At 40.7% G+C, this 20,425-nt stretch overlaps 1 protein-coding gene across 4 annotated transcripts in view; it reads left to right on the top strand.

Moving 5' to 3' along the window:
• APP (amyloid beta precursor protein) overlaps positions 1 to 20,425 on the top strand; it is a 178,328-nt gene that overhangs the window by 123,706 nt on the left and 34,197 nt on the right. For 2 of the 4 annotated variants that reach the window (XM_069945832.1, XM_069945831.1), the window contains exons 6-9: positions 4,649 to 4,851; positions 9,809 to 9,976; positions 17,205 to 17,338; positions 19,331 to 19,405. In XM_069945832.1, the coding sequence (XP_069801933.1) occupies positions 4,649 to 4,851; positions 9,809 to 9,976; positions 17,205 to 17,338; positions 19,331 to 19,405 (580 nt within the window). The remainder of the gene's footprint in view (positions 1 to 4,648; positions 4,852 to 9,808; positions 9,977 to 17,204; positions 17,339 to 19,330; positions 19,406 to 20,425) is intronic. The other 2 variants (XM_069945834.1, XM_069945833.1) reach the window with 1 other exon arrangement.

The raw sequence follows: 20,425 nt of genomic DNA, 5'->3' as shown, positions 1-20,425 counted from the left end.
GGAAGAAGGAAGATTAGACAATGTGCTCCTTCATTCTTGTGCTACTGTTACTCCACAATGGTTGAACAAAAGTAGAGGAAACTGCTTTGATTTGTCTTGGAAGGAAAATAATTTTCTATTTGTGTTTTCACCTCTCTATTTTACATATTTGCTTTTTTTAAGCCCAAGAGTAAATTCTTAGCTTTTTTGTGTCTGGAGAAGCAATTTGGGGTACATAATGGAAGACCTTCAATGTGATCTAAAATTCAATATTAGTTCAAAGGCTGGGGTGAAGACTAGGCAGAGTAGGCACAGCTTAGGGGATCCTTAAAGGGATGTTCTGCTTGAATAAACTTTAAATATGCTGCTGCTCTTGGGAAAACAGCCTATTCTTACCTACCTGTGCTCCCCCGTTGATCTACTAACTCTTCTTTGTGTCTCGTCTGTACAATCCCGCCTCCACTTACGAGACGAACTAATCTCAGGGGTCATAGCCTGCCCAACCAATCACTGGCAAAGATGGCACAGTGCCACGACCAGTGATTGGCTGAGCAGGCTGTCACCTCTGAGACTCAGAAGGACTTGAAGGTGACATAAGAGGACAACGGGGGAGCGCAGAAAGATAAGAATAAGCTGTTTGTTATGGTTTCCTGAAGGGCAGCAGCATATTGACAGCCTAATGTGAGCAGAATACACTTTTAAAGAGAGCCCACATGTCTCCTGTTAAGTGTGGAGATGCGCCAAAATTTTTTTGGATAGATGAAAAGTGAGCAATCTGTTGATATAGGGCAATATCTACCTGATTGGGCAGATAATCAGCCCATAAAAAAGGTCTTAATGGCCCTATTACATGGGACAGTTATTGGCTTACAGGCAAATATTGCCCTATGTCTTTTAGGGCAGTGATCAGCCCACAGACGAGCAAGCAATCATCAGCTGATCGGGTTATTTTGACCCACTAAAAATTGTTGGCTGTCCACCGCATGTCTCCATGTGTAATAGGAGATGCACAGCTGATGGCTCATGTTCATGCCATTTCATAGGTTTTTTAAACTAGTGCCAATCGACAGGATTGGTTCTTGTTTACAAGACAACTCGCCCTAACTTACAGAGATTAGAGGACGTCCCAAATTAGTGATTGATAGCTATCTCTGTATACATGTTCATTTATGGAAAGCTGACAATTATTAATCGAGACCACCGACTGGACTCCGTATCAAACTGGAGAGCCAAGAGCCCACCCATAGAACTGACTCTAGTGGCCCACCTGGAGACATCTCTTGGTGCTAAGCAGAACTTGCAGGAGAATCCACTCGTTCCCTAATTAGGCAGTCTGAACCTTATAGTCCTTATAGTCATTGATCATGTGCCCTTAATGGTAAAAAAATGGCCAACACTGAAAATGGGTGATGGGTCAGCATGTCCCAAAGGCAAAGACTTGTGTTTAGTTTTTAAGAAGATAATACAAGCCAATGAACTGGAAATGTAAAGTTACTTGTCTTTACAACTGAAAATGATTGGAGTAATTACCATATCATCTGGCTGTCAGATTCCCACCATGCCGCTTGGTCACCTTGGGATACCATAGTGCATCTGTCTATATGGTTGCAAATCTGCTTGGTTACCTTTGGATACCATAACACATCTCTGTGGTTGCGAATGGCGTTATTCTGTCAACCGAATGTGTCTTAGGGTCCTATTACACGGGATAATTATTGTGGGGAAAATCGCTATATCGTTAAAATTTAAACGATAATCGTCCTGTGTAATTGTAGGCAACGAACGAAATTCTTTGTGTGTCCTTGATCGTTGATTTAGATCTGACCCTGAAATCATTGTTAATCATTCGCTGTAATCCCGTATTTGATCACTAATCGTTCCTTCTTTGATGGGATTAGATGGATTAACGATTATCGTTCTGTGTAATACGGTGAACGATTTCAGGTTAACGATAAACAATCTCGTTTACAGTTAATCGTTAAAAAAACACTTAATCTAATAAGACCGGCTTCCTTCTCCCGTGTATCCAACAGTATAAAACAATGATAAATGCTTAGTTTTTCCCTTGAGGGCCTCCATAGTATTTTTGCACACGGGCCCCTCCACTATCTATTGCGGCATTCTTGGATTTTCACTCCATCTCATCACATTCATAGTTAATCACTCTAACCTACTGAGAGAGTTGCCCGCTAAGTGACATTACATATCTAAAACGATTTGCAATGCTGAAGGAAAGAACTAGCGTCCGCCGTAGCTACGGAAGCATTTGCCTTTAAATGGCAGCATTAAGCGTTAAAACGACTTTCACAACATTTGTCAGGTAAACCGACAGGAATTTAAGACATCAAAGATTCTAAAAGTGACCCCAGAGTCTGCTTAGGTTATTATTTCAGAACCCCGCTGGGTATGAGCCATGCAATTAGTTACATCTCTCTTAGGCAAAGCGATGAATCCTGACCAAGAGTAATAAAGCGCTCCAAAATAATTGACGGCATGATTTTTCTTCAAATGCTTTTAGGAATTATATATTTTTTATAGCCATAATCTGAAATGACTGTTTAAACAGAGCAGATTCAAGAAAGTATCCCAAAGCTGGTTCAGATTGGTTGGCCAGACCCACACGGCATCTTCCAGTGACCCCATATTTATTATAATGGACCACCAAGGTTCAGCAGAAGACAACCTCTTCCGGACATGACTTTGGACCCACTCTTTCTGATGAGATGATTATGACTTTAGACCAACAAGACCGAGTAGAGGCCAATCCTGTTTAAATTTCATACACCAAACCACATCCCACAGATTGGACAATAAAAAATTCAGATCCCAGATCAGATTATATAGTTACCCTTGTTACTGGTGCTTGTTCAGCTCACCACACCAGGTCCTAATGCTGGATGGTGGCACAACCCAGTACAGTGGTACCTAGACCTAAATGAACAGGGTATATAGGCCAATGTCTGTTGTCTGTGTACCTGTCGTAATAACTTTCAAAATCTAAATCAACAGTAGATGTGATATAAAGCAAGTTTGCAATATACATTCATTATTTTTGTTGTTGTTATTATGCTGTAAAACAAAGCTGACTTACCAGAAATCCAGGTCCAGTCTCCTAAAGGCAGCTATATAACAGCTGTACTTACTGTATCCAGGTCCAGTCTCCTAAAGGCAGCTATATAACCGCTATACTTACCAGAAATCCAGGTCCAGTCTCGGTAGGCAGGTTTTCTGACTTGTGCTGGTTGAAAAAAACAGACTAAACACAGGAATTCCGCCCAGTACAGAGAGTCCCGGCTCAATGTGTCCATCAATCACATGCATGCCTTCTCTCTATGAGCGCTCAGATGGTCTGGAATACACAGGACTTCCTGTTTCCTTTTTCTTTTCTTTTTTTTTTTTTGAGAAAAAAGTCTGAAAACAGGAAGTGCCGTGTTTTCCATGATAACGAAAATATAATGAATGTAAATTGCAAACTTGCTTTATATCACCACTATTAATTTAGATTTTTAAAGTTATAATAACAGTGACACTTTAATGCACAACATCTAGAGATGAGTGCAACTCAAGCATGATCAAGCCCGATAGTTCGGCATTTGAAAACCAGTGGCTGAAGAAGTAAGATGCATAAAAGCCTATGTCTGTATCCATGTTTTCCTGAACTCTCGAGGGCTGCATCCAACTTCTTTAGCTACCGGTATTCAAATTCCAAACAATTATGCTTGAGTTGTGCCCATTTTTAATTATGTCTTTCTTTTCTTTGTAATGCTGTACAACCCTCCCTGGAAACTGGGTGACTGAGGCTAAAAACAGGCCGATTCTGATAAAATCGGGTGATCTGACCTGTTTTCCTCCTTCTTACTGTAGAGAATACAGAAACACTTTCTAACATACTATTGATGTGTCATAAATGATATTGACCGGAAAACCCCTTTAAGTCTTCTAGCATGGTTTGTGTGAGTGCACCTAAACCATTTATGTCTTTTTTTCCTATAATCTCATTGCCTTCTCCTCGGGCTATGCTGTTAATCTTGTTGAGGTGTGATAATCCCCTCATATGTGGCCTTCTAGGAAGGAGATTGTGTGACATGATGGGGAAAGGCATGAAAAGGCATTGAAGATGCCAAGTGAAATGGATCATGAGAATGCATAAGTGTCCTGCAAGTGCATTGTTTGCTAGGCAGAGCCCAAGTAGGTTGGGTCATCTACCGCTACCAGGAGAAGATGGCATTGCCCTATCTCCACACCCCTGTAATGTAAAGGGGGTTTCAATATATTCCCATATGCACTCTACACTTCTACCCACTGAGTTTATCAGGTTAACATGGTAGCCAAAGTGGATTTTTTTTTTTTTTAAAGAAGTTTTTCAGCAATCTCTATGCTGTTTTTCTTGTCTTGCAAATTACACAGTGCTAAAACCGAAGATGAACAAATGTCTTTCTGGATGCAAAAGATCCGTCCAATTTTGTGTGCTAGGTAAAATAGGTTTACAAATCAGTTATCTACATTGCGTTACAAGGAAACCTTTTCTTCGGTCAGTCTCACGTGTAGAATAACGATTACAGCATGTGTGAGAGGCAGTGACCGCACTGGACAATAACACCATCGATAGTTGTCTGGTTTCTCTGGTAGCTGCCCATTATACAAATTGACTATGGAAATTATTTTACAGTGACGACAAAGCACTTCAGGGACGTCAAGAAGAGGAGGAGGAGGTTGTAGAAGTGGAGGAAGAAGAGGTTGATGATGATGAAGATGATGGTGAAGATATGGAGGAGGAACCTGAAGAAACCTTTGAGGAAGCCACCGAGAGGACAACAAGCATTGCCACAACCACGACCACAACTACAGAGTCTGTGGAAGAAGTTGTCAGAGGTGAGTGCTTTACTCATGTATTTGTGGATGAAAATTACAATAGAACTGAAAAACTGTTAAAACAGTAGAGTTCCCATAAAGCAGCCTGTTATCAAATTTGGCTGACTACTGGATTTGAACAAAACATACCCACAGTTCTTGATGGCCATTGGTGCTCAAGCTATTAGATTCTGTAATACAAAGACACCCAACTGCCCCATATTATAGAGGCTCATAGTATCACTACAGAATACGTAAGTAGTCTTGATATTCTACTCAACCCCTACTTATTACAACTGCAGCAAAAGACAAATACCGGAATATCTGGTGATTTAAGTTATCTGGCATTGAAGGTGTGTATAACTATTGGGACCACCTTTTTTTAAAAAAATTTTTTTGGACCCCGAATTTTTTAAAAAATTTTATGGTATGTATTTAAATTGATCATCTAACATTGCTTCTTCGAAAAACAGCACTACACCTGTCCTCAGATTGTTTGTGGTATTACTTATGTGTGCTAATCTTTAAACTGAGCTGCAATACCACAAGCAAACTGAGGGAAAGAATGGCACTGTTTCTGGAAGAAAAAAAACTAAGATTTTCAAGTCTTCGATAACCCTTTGCTACTTTTACCTAATGGCCATTGTCCTCATTGGGGAAAAAAAACAGTAGCTCTGCATAAGGAATCTGTAGTGAAACAGATGTGAACACAACCCCAAAACTCCTTGAAGAAGCAATGCCCAGGGAACAACCAAAAATAATAGTCCTAAAAAAAACACAGTTCCGGTTATTTATCTTTTTGATGATTTCACTTTTGCGAGAAGCATTATATTTTATAGTAGTTTTATGAACAATTAAAGTTTATGACCGGCATTTTCTTTTTATTTTTTGTATTTTTATTTTGCTAGAGATTTATTCATTGCTGAGTTATAGTAATACTACCGCATTTACGCTTTTCTAATGCATTTCATCCCCTCTGAGGGTTATTTCGTGGATCTCGGTGTGAATTATTGTTACAATACCTTTTATAAAGAGATTCATATTTCCTGATTTATATTACCGCTTTAGTGAAGAATCATTTATTTTCTTCGTATCCTTAGTCTATTATGAACATATGATGCCAAAATTTATGGCTGTTATTTCAGTGTTAGTGCAGTGTGTAGGAAGAAAAAGTCCGGAAACTTAAGGTGAATGCTCCCCCATTTATTTTAGTTAATTGTTTTATTTATTTCCTTTTTTTATTACGTGTTATTTTTAGCTATTTTTGAACTAGTTATTAACTTATTAAAGGGGTTATCAGGGAACCTTCACAAAATTGGACTGTGGGGGTTCAACTCACACCAACCCAAACTATGAATTATTTGATGGGGCTGTTATGTACCCTCCTTTAAAGGGATATTTTACATAACAGCCCCACCCCGTCCTCAGGTTGTGTGTTAGAGTTCAGCTTAATACACGTCAATGGAACTGAGCTGCAAAACCAACACCCAAACTGGGGACAGGAGAGGGGCTGATTCTGAAAGATGTGTTTCTAAGCCTGGATAACCCCTTTATTACTTAGGTCTCCTCATGCTTGCATTGTTATACCTTTAGTAGTGGTGGTCATGCTACATATCTGAATAAGACAATGTTGCAGTACCCCGCATTACCATTACTAATAGTACGGCAGTGCAGGGCCTAGCAGAAGTAAACATGGAGGAATCGCGCCCCCACCACCACCCTTCAAAGGTGGAGAGTAACTTTTGTATGTATAGTAATATATTAGGTATGTAAGGCAGCTTTGTAAACTGGAGAGCATAACACAAGTGCACAAAGGAATAATAAAGATGCTAAAGGTGTGACTATGAGAAAAGATGGCACAATACCATTAATAAATCAAACCTTTATAATCCTTCAGGTTGTCTGATTCAGCCCCCCCACCTGCAAAAGGTTAATTCGTGATGATTTATTGCTGTACATGTCAGACCCAATCTTTCACCATATTTCCTTTGTTTGTATAGAACATAGAACATCTGCTTTATTAATAATTTATTACACCTCTTTTTCTATTATATTGATCTCCAGGATGTACTGTAGCTCTGCAAAACATCAACTCCTAACTTATCGAGAGTTGTAGTTTATAAACTGCAGTTTAGTTACTAAAGTTAGTTAGTTTAGTTTACTATAGTTTAGTTACTATATGTGTGTTTATATCTAATATTTTTTTTAATATATCAAAATTGTTTTAGAAGAAGCAGTGTCAAGATGTTATCGCTAATCAGAATATAAATATATATATATATATATATATATATATATATTTATTTATTTATTAGTCGTACAGCTCTGTGTACATTGCCTCTTGTTGATTTCTACATGTTGTGTTGTTCTAGTCAGTAAAGGATGAAAGGAACACTTTGGGCCCATTATAAGTATGAGGGTTAGAAAAAAAAAAAAACAGCTAATTAGATCATGACTAGTGTTGAGCAAAGAGGCCGACCTGTTCGGGATTGGCAACGTTCTCTGAACCCGAACGTTCTGCATTTGACTCCTCGTGACTGCACAAGTTGGTTAACATCCTAGGAAGTCCTGGAAGACATGGAATATAGCCTATGGCTGTATCCATATTTTCCAGGAGTCCCTAAGGCTGCATCCTGCAGCTACGGGAAGTCAAAATGCAGAGTGTTCAGGTTCAGTGAACGTTGCCAATCCCAAACAGCTTGGCATCTTCCTTCAGCACTAATCATGACAGATCCAGAACCTAGATGTTAGATCGTATTGTTAAAAAAAAAGTGAGAAACATTGCCAAAGCTGGCCATTTATGGTGAGTTGTCTCACTAAGATTTTTCAGGTTCTCTAGTGTTGAGCCTAGAACCATACAAAGGAGGTTTTCCACCAGTTTTGTTGAAGCCAGCAAAGTTCTGTCCATGGTGCAGCAGTTATGGCTGGAGACATACATTTTAAAATTGCAATTCTCCTTCAATGTGTGTAGACTTCATAGGAGATTGTGTAATGACAGGTTACTTTGTAGACTAGAAGGTCCTCTCTACTTTGGCAGTGGTCATCATTTTAGCGTTAGATCTGTTTAATTGAACTGACCATATATTAAGGCCCCTAGTTTGTCCTTTCTGGCTTAAAGGGGTTGTCCAGCGCTACAAAAACATGGCCACTTTCCCCCCTACTGTTGTCTCCAGTTCAGGTGCGGTTTGCAATTAAGCTCCATTTACTTCAATGGAACAGAGTTTCAAAACCCCACCCAAATTGGAGACAACAGTTTGGAGAAAGTGGCCATGTTTTTGTAGAGCTGGATAACTGCTTTAACACAGAGTAAACGCTCAGACAAAAAAAGAAAAGTATCTCACTTACTGTACCAATGCTAATTCTTCAAATACTGGAAGAGGCATTTTCGAGAGAAGGTTTCAGAGCAAGCAGTTTGTTGGGATAATTGCAAATGTAAATCGCTCTTTTTAGTGCATTGTAATAATGTGCTGCCATCTTCCCCCTATAAAGCAAATTGTCTTTTGTGGGCTGGATATGTGACGTTAATTGGCAGTGCTGTAACACAGCTGCGTGCGGATCTTTATAGCGTACGGAAAACTGATGTATCCGAGGACACAGTTGCGCATATTAAATTCATTGTTATGTAGTCATGGGTCTCGTTTCGGGTTTTTTCTGTAGTGATGGAAATGCTTCCAAGAGACAGTCATCGGAGAACATTTTATGCCTATATTAACATACTTCTCCAGCACTAAGTAAATAAGGTTTAATTTTCAGTGATCAAGATTACTGCATCCATTTGGTGAGGAGGCAAGGTTTGGCTATGTGCAACGTGTCCCTAGATGAGCAATATCTCTGAAGAAATTTATGTCTCTCTCTTCATCATGGATGATCTGCATTGAACCCCTTTAACCTTGTGTCTTTAAGCATATATGACTACCGGGTAACACATTGCGTGGACAATCCCTTCCATGTAATGCTGGCCATACATATAGGCTGTCGGTCAAACACTTGCTTAGCCTGTGTGGTAACAGAAGAACAGGAGAGAGACTCTGGTGGTTGCTCTTATGCCCAAAAAAAGGATCAAGCATCTGAAATCCTGCACTCCTGAGCCCTCTCTCCATTAACTCTGGGAGAGTGTATACCAACCACGATAAACATTAGATGATCAGTCAGTATCACTGAAATTGTTGGTTTCAGCCAAAATACTTCAGAGTTTTTGACATATATCTCTGCAATGTGTTAAAAGTTTTTAATCGGTCGGGGTCTCAGTGTTCAGATTTGGACCAACTTTCTAGAACAAGTTAAAGAAGTGTATGCTAAGCCAGTTACGTCTCAGCTCTGTGATCAAGACTGACCCCCAATGTAAGACAAGAGGACCGTCTTGGTCACATGTCTCTTCCAGTCTTGGTTGAAGAAACTTGTTGACTTGGTTCCATATGCATAGAAGTTAACTCAACTCACCCTTGTGTTGAAGGGGTTGTCTGGGTAGCAGAAGACAGTCTAATCCCTTTGCCCTGACACTTTTTCTTTCCATTCCTACGTGATGGGTCTAAGTTGGACCACCACGTGCAGCTGTGTTTTACCCACATGTGATGATCACAACTTAGACCGAGACATGGAATCTCGGCTAGTAAGGGCTACCCCTCCTAACTGCATCAAGGCAAAAATTGGGCAAAAGGACCAAATTGTTCTTGAAGATCCAGGTGGATATCTTCTCCAACCTTTTAAAGGGTAACTATAATGTTTAGTGAGCAACAGGATACACTATCAAAAAAACTGTCTCTGCGTTTCAGTCATGCTCCCAATGGGGCAGCTGGAGCGCAGAGCCATTTTTTTTATGGCGTACCCTTTAAGTTGCTGATGGAACCTGAAGATAGCTAGTTAATCCATACCTGTCCAAACTCAATCTACCTCAAAACAAACTGTTGTAGATATATATATTTTTTGTAGACCATTCTGTAATCTTACTAAACCCAGTTCCTCCACATCTTATAAATAGAGGTGTGCTCTGAGCAAGCTGAGACTGGTCCTTGTCGAGCAATGATCACCCGCTGGTACTATGATGTCACTGAAAGGAACTGCGTACAGTTCATTTATGGAGGCTGCGGCGGGAATCGGAACAACTTTGATTCGGAGGAATACTGCCTGGCAGTCTGTGGCAACGTCAGTAAGTGGACCTCTCCAACTTGTGGCAACCTATCGCCACAGGCTCGGCTACCTTTTAACCAATTGCATCCTGTTTGTCCACAATGGGACCGTAACTAACCTTTCCAGTTCCCAATGTTAACGGCTTTTGTCACCTTTTTTTTTTTTTTTTTTTTCACCTTATTAATTCCATTTGGTGGAAGCATGATCAATGTCGGCTCTGCTTTGTGTGTTTGACTAACACATCAGCTGTGCACTCTAAGGCACTAACATTTCTTCTGCCTTTGGGACTTTTTTTTTCATAAACCTGAACATTTTTTAGTAGTTTGTCTGCTGTAAGATAATTATTGTTCCCGTGGAAGTTTGCGTGTGAAAATTTATGAGGATGCACTTAGTAAGCTAATTAAGGTGATGAATGCAAAGATGAACTTCATATTTTAAGTGGATGGAGCCAGGTTGCTTCTGTTCTCTGGGAAACTGTTTTGTAAGAATAATAGAACATAGATTACAGAGAGCGCATAATTTTCTGGAGCTGTCACATATACTTTTAACATTTCCCTCGGTTTAGCAAGTATTAATCATTTATGTCCCAATCAAATGCTCACAGCTTGCTAAGATGCCATTTAAAACTCTCTCTCTGAAGAGCTCACTAAACCTATCATTCTTCTTTTGTATCGGCCTGATGGTATTAGTAAGAGCGGATTGGAAAAAAACATTCGCATTACCAGACGTTAGTTGTGATTGTGCAGGTAAACCCACGGGTCCGTCGTTCTTAAGAAGGCTGCTGTATTCAGTATTGTCTTCCAAGATGTGTATCGTATTTTAATTAATATATGTATTAAACAGGGAGATTTTGAAAGCTTTGTCGATGGTATGCTGCCGGGGGCGGGGGGAAAGATGAGTAGACTAAAAAGAGCAGTAGACCAAGAGCAAGGGAGAATGGTTGTGAGATGACAGTATGATGAAGTGAGGATAAACAAAGGGGAAGAGTAGTGTTGAGGGAGCATACTTGGTTAAGCTTGTGGTGCTCAGATAAAGGTGGCCATACACCTTCAATAATTGACAGCTAAACAGTCAGTTATACCTAATACATTTCTTCGTTCTTATTTTTGTAAAATTCATCCCTCGAAGGGATGTTTCTGCAAGACACATTAGAACTCCAGCACTATGCCAAGTTGATCCTTGGTTTCCAACTATGGCCTTGCTTTAGAACGAAAAAAAAATGTATAGGTTAACTGTGCACCCTCGGCTCTCCACTCGAGCAGGGGGCACCTGGTTAAATGCTTGAGTCTCCCATGGGTTTAAAAAACGCTTGATTCAAAAGGCCAGTGAAAGGAACAGTCAGTGGTAGATAAATGCAACAGAGTGGTAGGGAGCAAGGTGAGCTGGTAGGCTGCAAATGAGAATTGTAGATGGAGAGCATGAGATAGCAGGCAGTAGTCGGACAACAAGGATCAACAATGAAGAGCAAGAGTGAAGTGTAGATGGAGAGCAGTACTTAGAGAATGACAAATGGTGGTAGGTGGAGAACTAGGAAGAGAGCAGTAGTTGTAGTGCAAGAATGAGAAGTACGTGCAGAGCCTTGGAGAGAGCAGTAGTTGTAGTGCAAGAGTAGGGGGGGTAGATGTAGAGCAGTAGGTGAAGAGCAAGAGAGTTGTTGGCGGGAAACCAGCTAGAGAACAGTATATGGAGAACTATAGAGTGGTGAACAGTGAGAAGAAGTTGGAGTACAAGAGTGAGCAGAAGGTGGAGATCAACAGTGGTTGGATAAAAGCTTGGTTGAGAGTAGAAGGTGGAGAGCAACAGAGTGGTAGATGGAGAGCTAGATAGAGAGCAGTTGGTGGAGGACCAGGTTAGAGAGTTGTAGTTAGAGTGAAAGAGTGATCAGTAGAGCAGTAGAAGGTGAGTGACAGTGGTTGGGAGGGAGTTGGGGTGGAGTGCTATGGTGAGCAGTAGAAGGTGAGTGACGGTGGTTGGGAGGGAGTTGGGGTGGAGTGCTAGGGTGAGCAGTAGATAGAGCAGTAGAAGGTAAGTGACAGTGGTAGGGAGGGAGTTGGGGTGGAGTGCTAGGGTGAGCAGTAGATAGAGCAGTAGAAGGTGAGTGACGGTGGTTGGGAGGGAGTTGGGGTGGAGTGCTAGGGTGAGCAGTAGATAGAGCAGTAGAAGGTGAGTGACGGTGGTTGGGAGGGAGTTGGGGTGGAGTGCTAGGGTGAGCAGTAGATAGAGCAGTAGAAGGTGAGTGACAGTGGTAGGGAGTTGGGGTGGAGTGCTAGGGTGAGCAGTAGATAGAGCAGTAGAAGGTGAGTGACAGTGGGAGGGAGTTGGGGTTGGAGTGCTAGGGTAAGCAGTAGATAGAGCAGTAGAAGGTGAGTGACAGTGGGAGGGAGTTGGGGTTGGAGTGCTAGGGTGAGCAGTAGATAGAGCAGTAGAAGGTAAGTGACGGTGGTTGGGAAGGAGTTGGGGTGGAGTGCTAGGGTGAGCAGTAGATAGAGATGCAGAACAGTAGTTGGGGAACCAGAGAGACTGGTAGGATGAGAGAAAGGGACATTGTTATAAAAGAGCGCATAGGAAAGTTTGCAGATAAAAAGGCTCAGGGAGCATTGAAGCCAAAGAGAGATCACGTGATCATAAGATCAGCGGGAGGCTGAGGATAAACAATAGTTACAGACAGATGTGAGACAGATAGAGATGTGCTCTAACATTTCAGAATAGAATATTAACCTGCATTTTACTGCTCATTCTGCCCGGCTTCATTCTGCAGTAATGAATGGTAAGCATCTATCATTAGACTCTGTATTGCTGTACTTAAGCATGCATGAGTTTAACCTTTTAATACAGGTTTTCTGAAATCGGGCAAAATAAATTTTACATTCAGACAGGATTCAAAGGAAGGTGCAGATTATGTGAAATGAAGTGCGTGACAAGAATGGGTAATTTCTCAATAACATTGTGTGACTCCCCTCCTCTACATTTACAGACTAAGGTTGATTTGCAGTCATCATGTTGTCTATGTAGATTTTTATAGAAGATATTTGTTCTTTGCTTCTACCTAATACTTGATATATAGTGCTGAGGCTGTGGACACGTCTTCCCCTCAGGTCTGGTGATGAGCGACAATCAGAAAAGTGTTCGGCATTCATTTCCCTGTGTCTGGAGAAGTTTGGCCTATACTAGGGTGGATGAGTGTTCCTAGGAACATGAATTATTACACGCTATGCCCTTCACTGATTCCATTTAAGGCCCAAAATTCTGTCTGTTGTTCAGTATATCCTTATATCTCTTTTCAGAGCTCCACCTATCTTGTCTACATCTAGCAATCAATGTTTCTGTATACCTAACCTGGGCCTCTGTATACACTCAATGATCTCACAGTATATACATGCCATATCCTTAAAGGGGTACTCCGGCTCTGATAAAAAAAAAAGGCCCCTGAAGCTCCAGTTGGTGTCATCATTTTTTTCTTCCTGGTTTGGGCTTTCCATGATGCACTTTGTCTCCCATGATGTCTTACTGACTCTGTAAAACTGTTAGATGGCTTACATCTTGTTCAGCCAATCAGAGCTGAGCAACCTGAGTCATCTGATCAAAGAGAGGCTGGCCTAACAGGGCTTAGACCCGCCTCCCTCTTGATGATGTCAATGTCACAAAATGGCTGCCACAGAGCAGCCTGGGGTCAACAGTCATTAGTTAAGAATGAGTTTACTTCACTTCCTGGTGGGGGATTGAGGGGGGAAAAGATAGGGAAGGGGGGCAGATAGGTGATTGATGCATATTACAGTTATATAACTTTGTAATGTGTTTCAATTACTGGGAAAAAGCTTTTCGCTGGAGTACCCCTTTAATAAACAAGTACTGTGTGTATGATGGAGGGGCAAATAATAAGGGCTCAGTAGTTAATTGAATATCTCAATTCAGATAAGTCAAAATTATGAGTCATATTCTTTATAAAAAAGAAAAGAATTCACTCTAGTTGGTGACTAATAAATACAGTCGGCGGTGAAGCTGTCACCATCAGATATGACACATCTGTAACCTAGAAGTGTAACTAAGTATATTCTCCACAATGGGGGAAACTCACGAAACTGTCTCAGGGATGGGGGGAAACCTTTGGTCCTTCTGCATTTGCAAAACTACAATTCCCATCATGCCTGGACAGACCATTATTCTTATTATTTTAGCTTTCCTGCCATTGTTGTTTTTTTCTCTCCCGTACATCTTGGCCGGCGCTCCTGTGTCTCCCGGCCGGAATATTACGTTTTATAATTTATTGCTCGATAATGATTTGGGGCGCCTGAGAGTTCTTAAGAAATGCATCATACTGTAGAAAAATATTGGATACTCCTCCGAATGCGACGCTGAACTGCTGACTCATAAGGATCTTATTATTTGTGTAGGGTTATTGTTATAACAGAAGAAACATGCAAATCCTAGAGAAAATGGGGGAAAAAATCCATTTCACCACTTTGCATCCTCTTCCTCCTCGACTGTTAGAAGATTTAAAGGAATGGTCTTCATGACACGTTTGACCCATTCTCCTATCTCCTTCAGACTGCACCCTCCTGCCCATGTACAATGTTAACAGTATCCTGCCCCAAGAGAGCTTGTATACTATCAATCCCAGGCAACAAGCCATGTTATGGGGGCCTGAGTCCATAAACAAGACGCTGAGCAGAGAGAAACCTGTATGGCGGGACCAATCTGTATCGGTGACCTATAGCTGGGAGACACCTCACTTTGTATAGATGGACCAACTGGTATTGGTGGCCTATAGTTGGGAGACACTTCACTTTGTATGGCTGGACCAACCGGTATTAGTGACCTATAGTTAGGAGACACCTCATTTTGTATGGCAGGACCAATCTGTATCGGTGACCTATACCTGGGAGAAACCTTACTTTTCATAGCAAGACCAACAGGTATTGGAGACCAATAGCTGGGAGACACCTCAACCTGTACGGCAGGAACAACTGATATTGGGAGGCACCACACCAGTTAGGGTCTAGGAGGTACGAAAAGAGCTGTTGCACATGGGCAATGGTGGATGAGGAAACACAAAGTCACTCTGACACAGATGACACTGGTTCTATCAATGGCAGCTAAATGCTCACTAACAAGCCTGGGAACTGGTCATTATTAAAGCTGGGTCTATACCACTCTCCTAAAGGAGGGGACTTTCTGCATTTTCAGGGGTGTTCCCAGGTGGTCCTAATTTTGCTTTTTCAAACATTGACAAGTGGACATCTGGATAGAGTCAGGGATCCCTGCTATGTATTTTGCATTTGGTCCCAGGAACTTCAAGGGGTATTTCACAATGTTATACTAGAATCCTGTTGATCCCAAGAATACAGGAAAATTGTGGACAGATAATACTAGGCATGCATAGCCAACCCCCATTATTTCACTGTGGTGCTTCCGAACATTGCCCTGTTCATTTCAGGCCACAATTTTCTTCCGTTTCTGGGATCGGCAGGGCTCCCTAATGATCTGCTTGTTATGCCTCTATCATGTTAACTCATGATATCAGGGTAACTCAGTATACCTGTGTAAAGTTATGCCTCTAATCTCTCCGATCTGCTATAATAGAAGGTGAACCTGCATTTCTCTGGTCCTTATACATGGTGTTTCAGGTTGACCAAATGTGATCCAAAAGAGACTACCAGTTATGAACCATTGGGTTCCATTTTTAGTGTGGCCGCACCTGTCAAAGGCAAATTCTACCGACCCATATACACTAAGATCAAGCTTATGACTGTACGTGGTGTTATCCTAAAAAAGTCTCTGTATCCAGTATTCACATGGATTAAACAAACATTGTACAAACAGATGTATCCGTGCCATTCCCCTATATAATTTATATAGGATGTATGATGGGGGTTCTTCAGTCAGCTCGGTTCTTAGACACAGTACCTGGAGCTGGTAGATAATTGTAGTCACGGTTGCTGCTCCGGTAGAACCTTCATTAGCCATCGGCAACGGATGTAGCTGAATGTTTCGGCAACAGCATAAACATCAAAGGGAAAAAGAATCACAACAGCAAATATTATTCTGTTCCAGTCGGAGGGAATTTCAGACATAATCAAAGGTATTACATAAGGGATTTCATGTTTTACTTTCTGTTGACCTGCAGTCTTCCAGAATAAGAACACAACTCCCAGTATTACCAATTATTTCCTCCAGTTGAGATGACTTCACATAATGCATAATACATCATTGGACACATAGACAATATACTGTAGGTTTTTATTGACCTGATGCGTCCCCTACTGACGGTATAAGGTAAATAGCGGGATTGTGCATGCTGTAGACACGGTCACATTGCCCCCTCGACCAAACAGGGTCATTGTGTGGAGAAGAGCGATGACTTAAAGGGGCTGCGCTGAATCCATCAATAGGATTACTGCACATAATAATGTACTAGATCTAATTTTATGGCCAGCGTGTGTGAGGTGAGGAGATTTTAAGGTTTTTACAGAGATCACTCCATGTCTGGTATGGAACAGGCTCAGCCCACTCCATACAACTCTACCATGATGTCAAGAGTTAATGTTAATAATATTCTGATTTTAGTTTGCATACTGCACTGGGGATCTGTTGCCGATACAACATAAAAATATTATAAATGGTATAAAAAACAGACTGTAAGCCTACATGTCTTGCACTTGATATCTGTACAGGATGAGTAAAAAGTCGGAATTTCCAAATGTATGTGTCAGTGATGTCATCTCTGGGTGTAGTGATGTCACTGTTTAGTCACATGACTTTGTGGGAATCATATGACGAACTTTAAGCTTTAAAATAGCAGCTCCTTATATTTGTTTTATATAGCTGGACTCATCTCTCTGTGTGTACACGTACCCAAGTGTGAAAACTTTGACTGATGTGTTTAGAGCACTGTGCCGTTTACTGTAACTCCTCCTGGAAGTATATGAATAAAGTGACAACTGGGCAGCACCATTCCTATAGTCAGTGGGGTGTGTCTTTACACATTGTGATATGTTAAGCCCTGATTGGACAGTGGGGGAATATTCTTTACTATATAGTGATCCCTTTAACTTGCATTTTCTTCATGTTATTATTTATATTAACCTCCTTGTGAATAATTTCTCATCGGCCGCTTTAGCAAAACCCTCTAACCCTGTTTGGCAGTGCACAGATCAATATTGTCTTATCATTTCCAGTGATATTCTTGTGTTTATTTACTGACTTTTTTCTTCTTTATTTCCTCTTATTCCTCCTGACATGACGTCTAGTTCCCACCACCGCTGCCAGCACCCCTGATGCTGTTGACAAATATCTAGAAAATCCAAATGATGAGAATGAGCACGATCGGTTCCAGAAAGCCAAAGAGCGCCTCGAAGGCAAACACAGAGAGCGAATGTCTGAGGTAATATACAATACTAGCATCCTATCTGTCTATTTATTCATATATCTATCTCCTATGTATCTATCTATCTATCTATCTCCCATGTATCTATCTATCTATCTATCTATCTCCCATGTATCTATCTATCTATCTATCTATCTATCTATCTATCTATCTATCTCCTATCTATCTATCTATCTATTATCTATCTATCTCCTTATCTATCTTTCTATCTATCTTTCTATCTATCTATCTATCTATCGAAGGTAAATCACCGCGGCACTCCAGATGAAAACAAAATTGTGATATATTGACCCCTGCTTGAAAAAGCTCTGAATGATAGAGCGAAACGTCGCATTTGTGGAATCAATAAATCACAAATTTGATTTCATCTGGAGTGCTGCAGTGATTTACCTTCAGTATACAGCCGTACACAGGCTGGTTCTCCTGCGTGTCTATCTATCTATCTATCTATCTATCTATCTATCTATTCATCTGTCTATCTATCTATCTATCTATCTCCTATCTATCTATCTATTCATCTGTCTATCTATTCATCTGTCTATCTATTCATCTGTCTATCTATTCATCTGTCTATCTATTCATCTGTCTATCTATCTATTCATCTGTCTATCTATCTATTTGATCTTTTTATCCATTTATCTATCTATTCTATGTACAGTATCTATCTATAGTATGTTTTATACTCCAGAGCTGAATTAACTATTCAGTTGTCTTCAGAGCTGAAATCCTCCAGTATTTCTAGATTATTGTGTACAAAGTGTAGTGTACAACGCTCGAACTAGTGACTTGCATTTTGGAAAATCCAGCCTTTATACAAGATCTCTGTCCTCCTGAAGACCACATAATTAGAGATGGTCCGAAATTGCCGAGGTTTGGGTTCGTATGAACCAGAACGCTTGGCATCAGATTCCCGCTGTCTGTCCGCTCTGTGGAGCTGGTGGATACAGCGGGAATCATTACCGAGAGTTCGGGTTCGTACGAACCCGAACCGAACTCTGTTCGGACCATCCCTACACATAATCAAAAATGGTCTGACAACAAAGGAATGGGAATAGTAAAACAAATCAGTCTCCTTATGATATGGCACCCTTCCTTCCATCTTCTTGCCTCAGGGGAAATAAAGTAAGACATATATAAAGGCAGTCTGGCCCATACTGGCTCTATATTTCCCTTAAAGGTATATATTCATATTTTTGCAGGATATTGTGGTGGAAACGTCCTATAAATAGTTTCTTTGACCTATTTATAAATGGTCTTCTCTAATATATAACCACAGGGTAAAGAACACACTGTCTTAGGACCTCCGCATCCAGCCTCCTAAATAACCGAGGCATAGTGAGACTCATCTGTATAATGTGGTCTGAGTCAGTGGTATAATTCTGCAATGTTTATTCTGGAGAAATTGGGCTACACACCTGGGTTTATTACATGTATAATTTTTGCACTTGGTATAATATAAGGGACACTATTAAGGGAGAAGAGTTTACATCTTCTATAGTTTGCATATAATTTAAAGGAAACCTCTCACATTATACATGTAATCCAAGCATGATACAGAGTATATATAATTCAATATAACTTGAATTTTACTCTTTTTTAAAACTTTTCAAATTTTTTACTTAGGAGTCTAGTGGGTGGTCCTTATCAGTGATTGAAAGCCACCTTTTATTGCACAGTCAAAGAGAGAAGGCTGCCAATGACTTGGTAGAACTGCCCACTAAAATAACCTGCGCTCTCATCGTTATTTTTTTTTTTATAGCCCCCATTTACTAGTTATGGAAATGCTAATGAAGGCCTAGACCGTCATCTGGGTGGTCACTACCACTTAGAACCTACAGGCTCATTAAGAGCAATGATTTACAGACTGAAACATTGCTCACAGACCATAAGGGGGCAGTATAATGTTGCTATGACTTCTTTTATACATCCTGGTTATTCGGTTGCCTGCTCCGGTCTGGTGTCTTATTCATAAAGGTTTTGTTTGCACAGGTCATGAAGGAATGGGAGGAAGCCGAGCGTCAAGCTAAGAATCTTCCAAAGGCAGACAAGAAGGCTGTGATAGAGGTAATGTACAACCTTGGACATATGGTTTATTGATAAGAGGCCATCTGCCACAAGGACAGACTCCTAGAAACGAGGGCATCTGCAAGATAGAGTAGACCAGAGCATATGCACCTGCTTCACATCCCCAAAGTGTTTATTAAGGAGCTGAAATCCAATGTTCACTATCTGTACATGGAGCCTGACCTCCCGCTGAGCCCCTGGCCCATTAAGCAGCTCGGTCTTCCTGGCAATGTAGACCGGACCTTCTGTGTACAAGTCCGCAAGATGTCACGTGAACCCTCTAGGGCCGTTCATAATTGGATGAATTCCTTTAATCCAACATTCCCAGAACCCAACAGGGGGTGGATTCTGGAATCCACCACCAGCTTTTGATTTTATGGGTTTCTAGATTATTTGGAGTTTTGTACTGTAAGAATTTGTTGGCTGGTAGATGAAAGTGGTTTCACTATTACATATATATTTATTTATTATTATTATTGTTATTATTATTATTATTATTATTATTATTATTATTATTATCCCCCCCCCCCCCCACACACACACACACACACACATTCTGTGCTTACTGCTGTCTTCACTTCCTAGCGGTCACTGCTCCATTTTCTGATTTCCAAATTTCCTTTAAAATCTAAAATTTTATAAGAAATTCTAGTCTGAAAGTAATCCCAGTATTTCCTTCTGCTTACATGGTGGGTAGCTGCTTTTTCACAAGCAGATTCCAACTTACTATTTAAAGGGGTTATCCAGCGCTACAAAAACATGGCCACTTTTGCCTCACTCTTGTTTCCAGTTCAGGTGTGGTTTGCAATTAAGCTCCATTCACTTCAATGGAAATGAGTTTCAAACACCACCCAATCTGGAGACAAGAGTGGTGTAAATGTGGCCATATTTTTGAAGCACTGGATAACCCCTTTAAGCATTGTACTCAATGTTAACCCAGTATACAATAAGCTCCCCCTAGTGGTGGCTGCAGGTAGATAAAATTTTATAATCTACCTATGTGCAGTTGATTTGGTGCTC

This window comes from Dendropsophus ebraccatus, chromosome 11 (assembly GCF_027789765.1).
Source record: "Dendropsophus ebraccatus isolate aDenEbr1 chromosome 11, aDenEbr1.pat, whole genome shotgun sequence".
NCBI classification, from domain to species: domain Eukaryota; kingdom Metazoa; phylum Chordata; class Amphibia; order Anura; family Hylidae; genus Dendropsophus; species Dendropsophus ebraccatus.
This window is presented reverse-complemented; position numbering and strand designations above follow the sequence as displayed.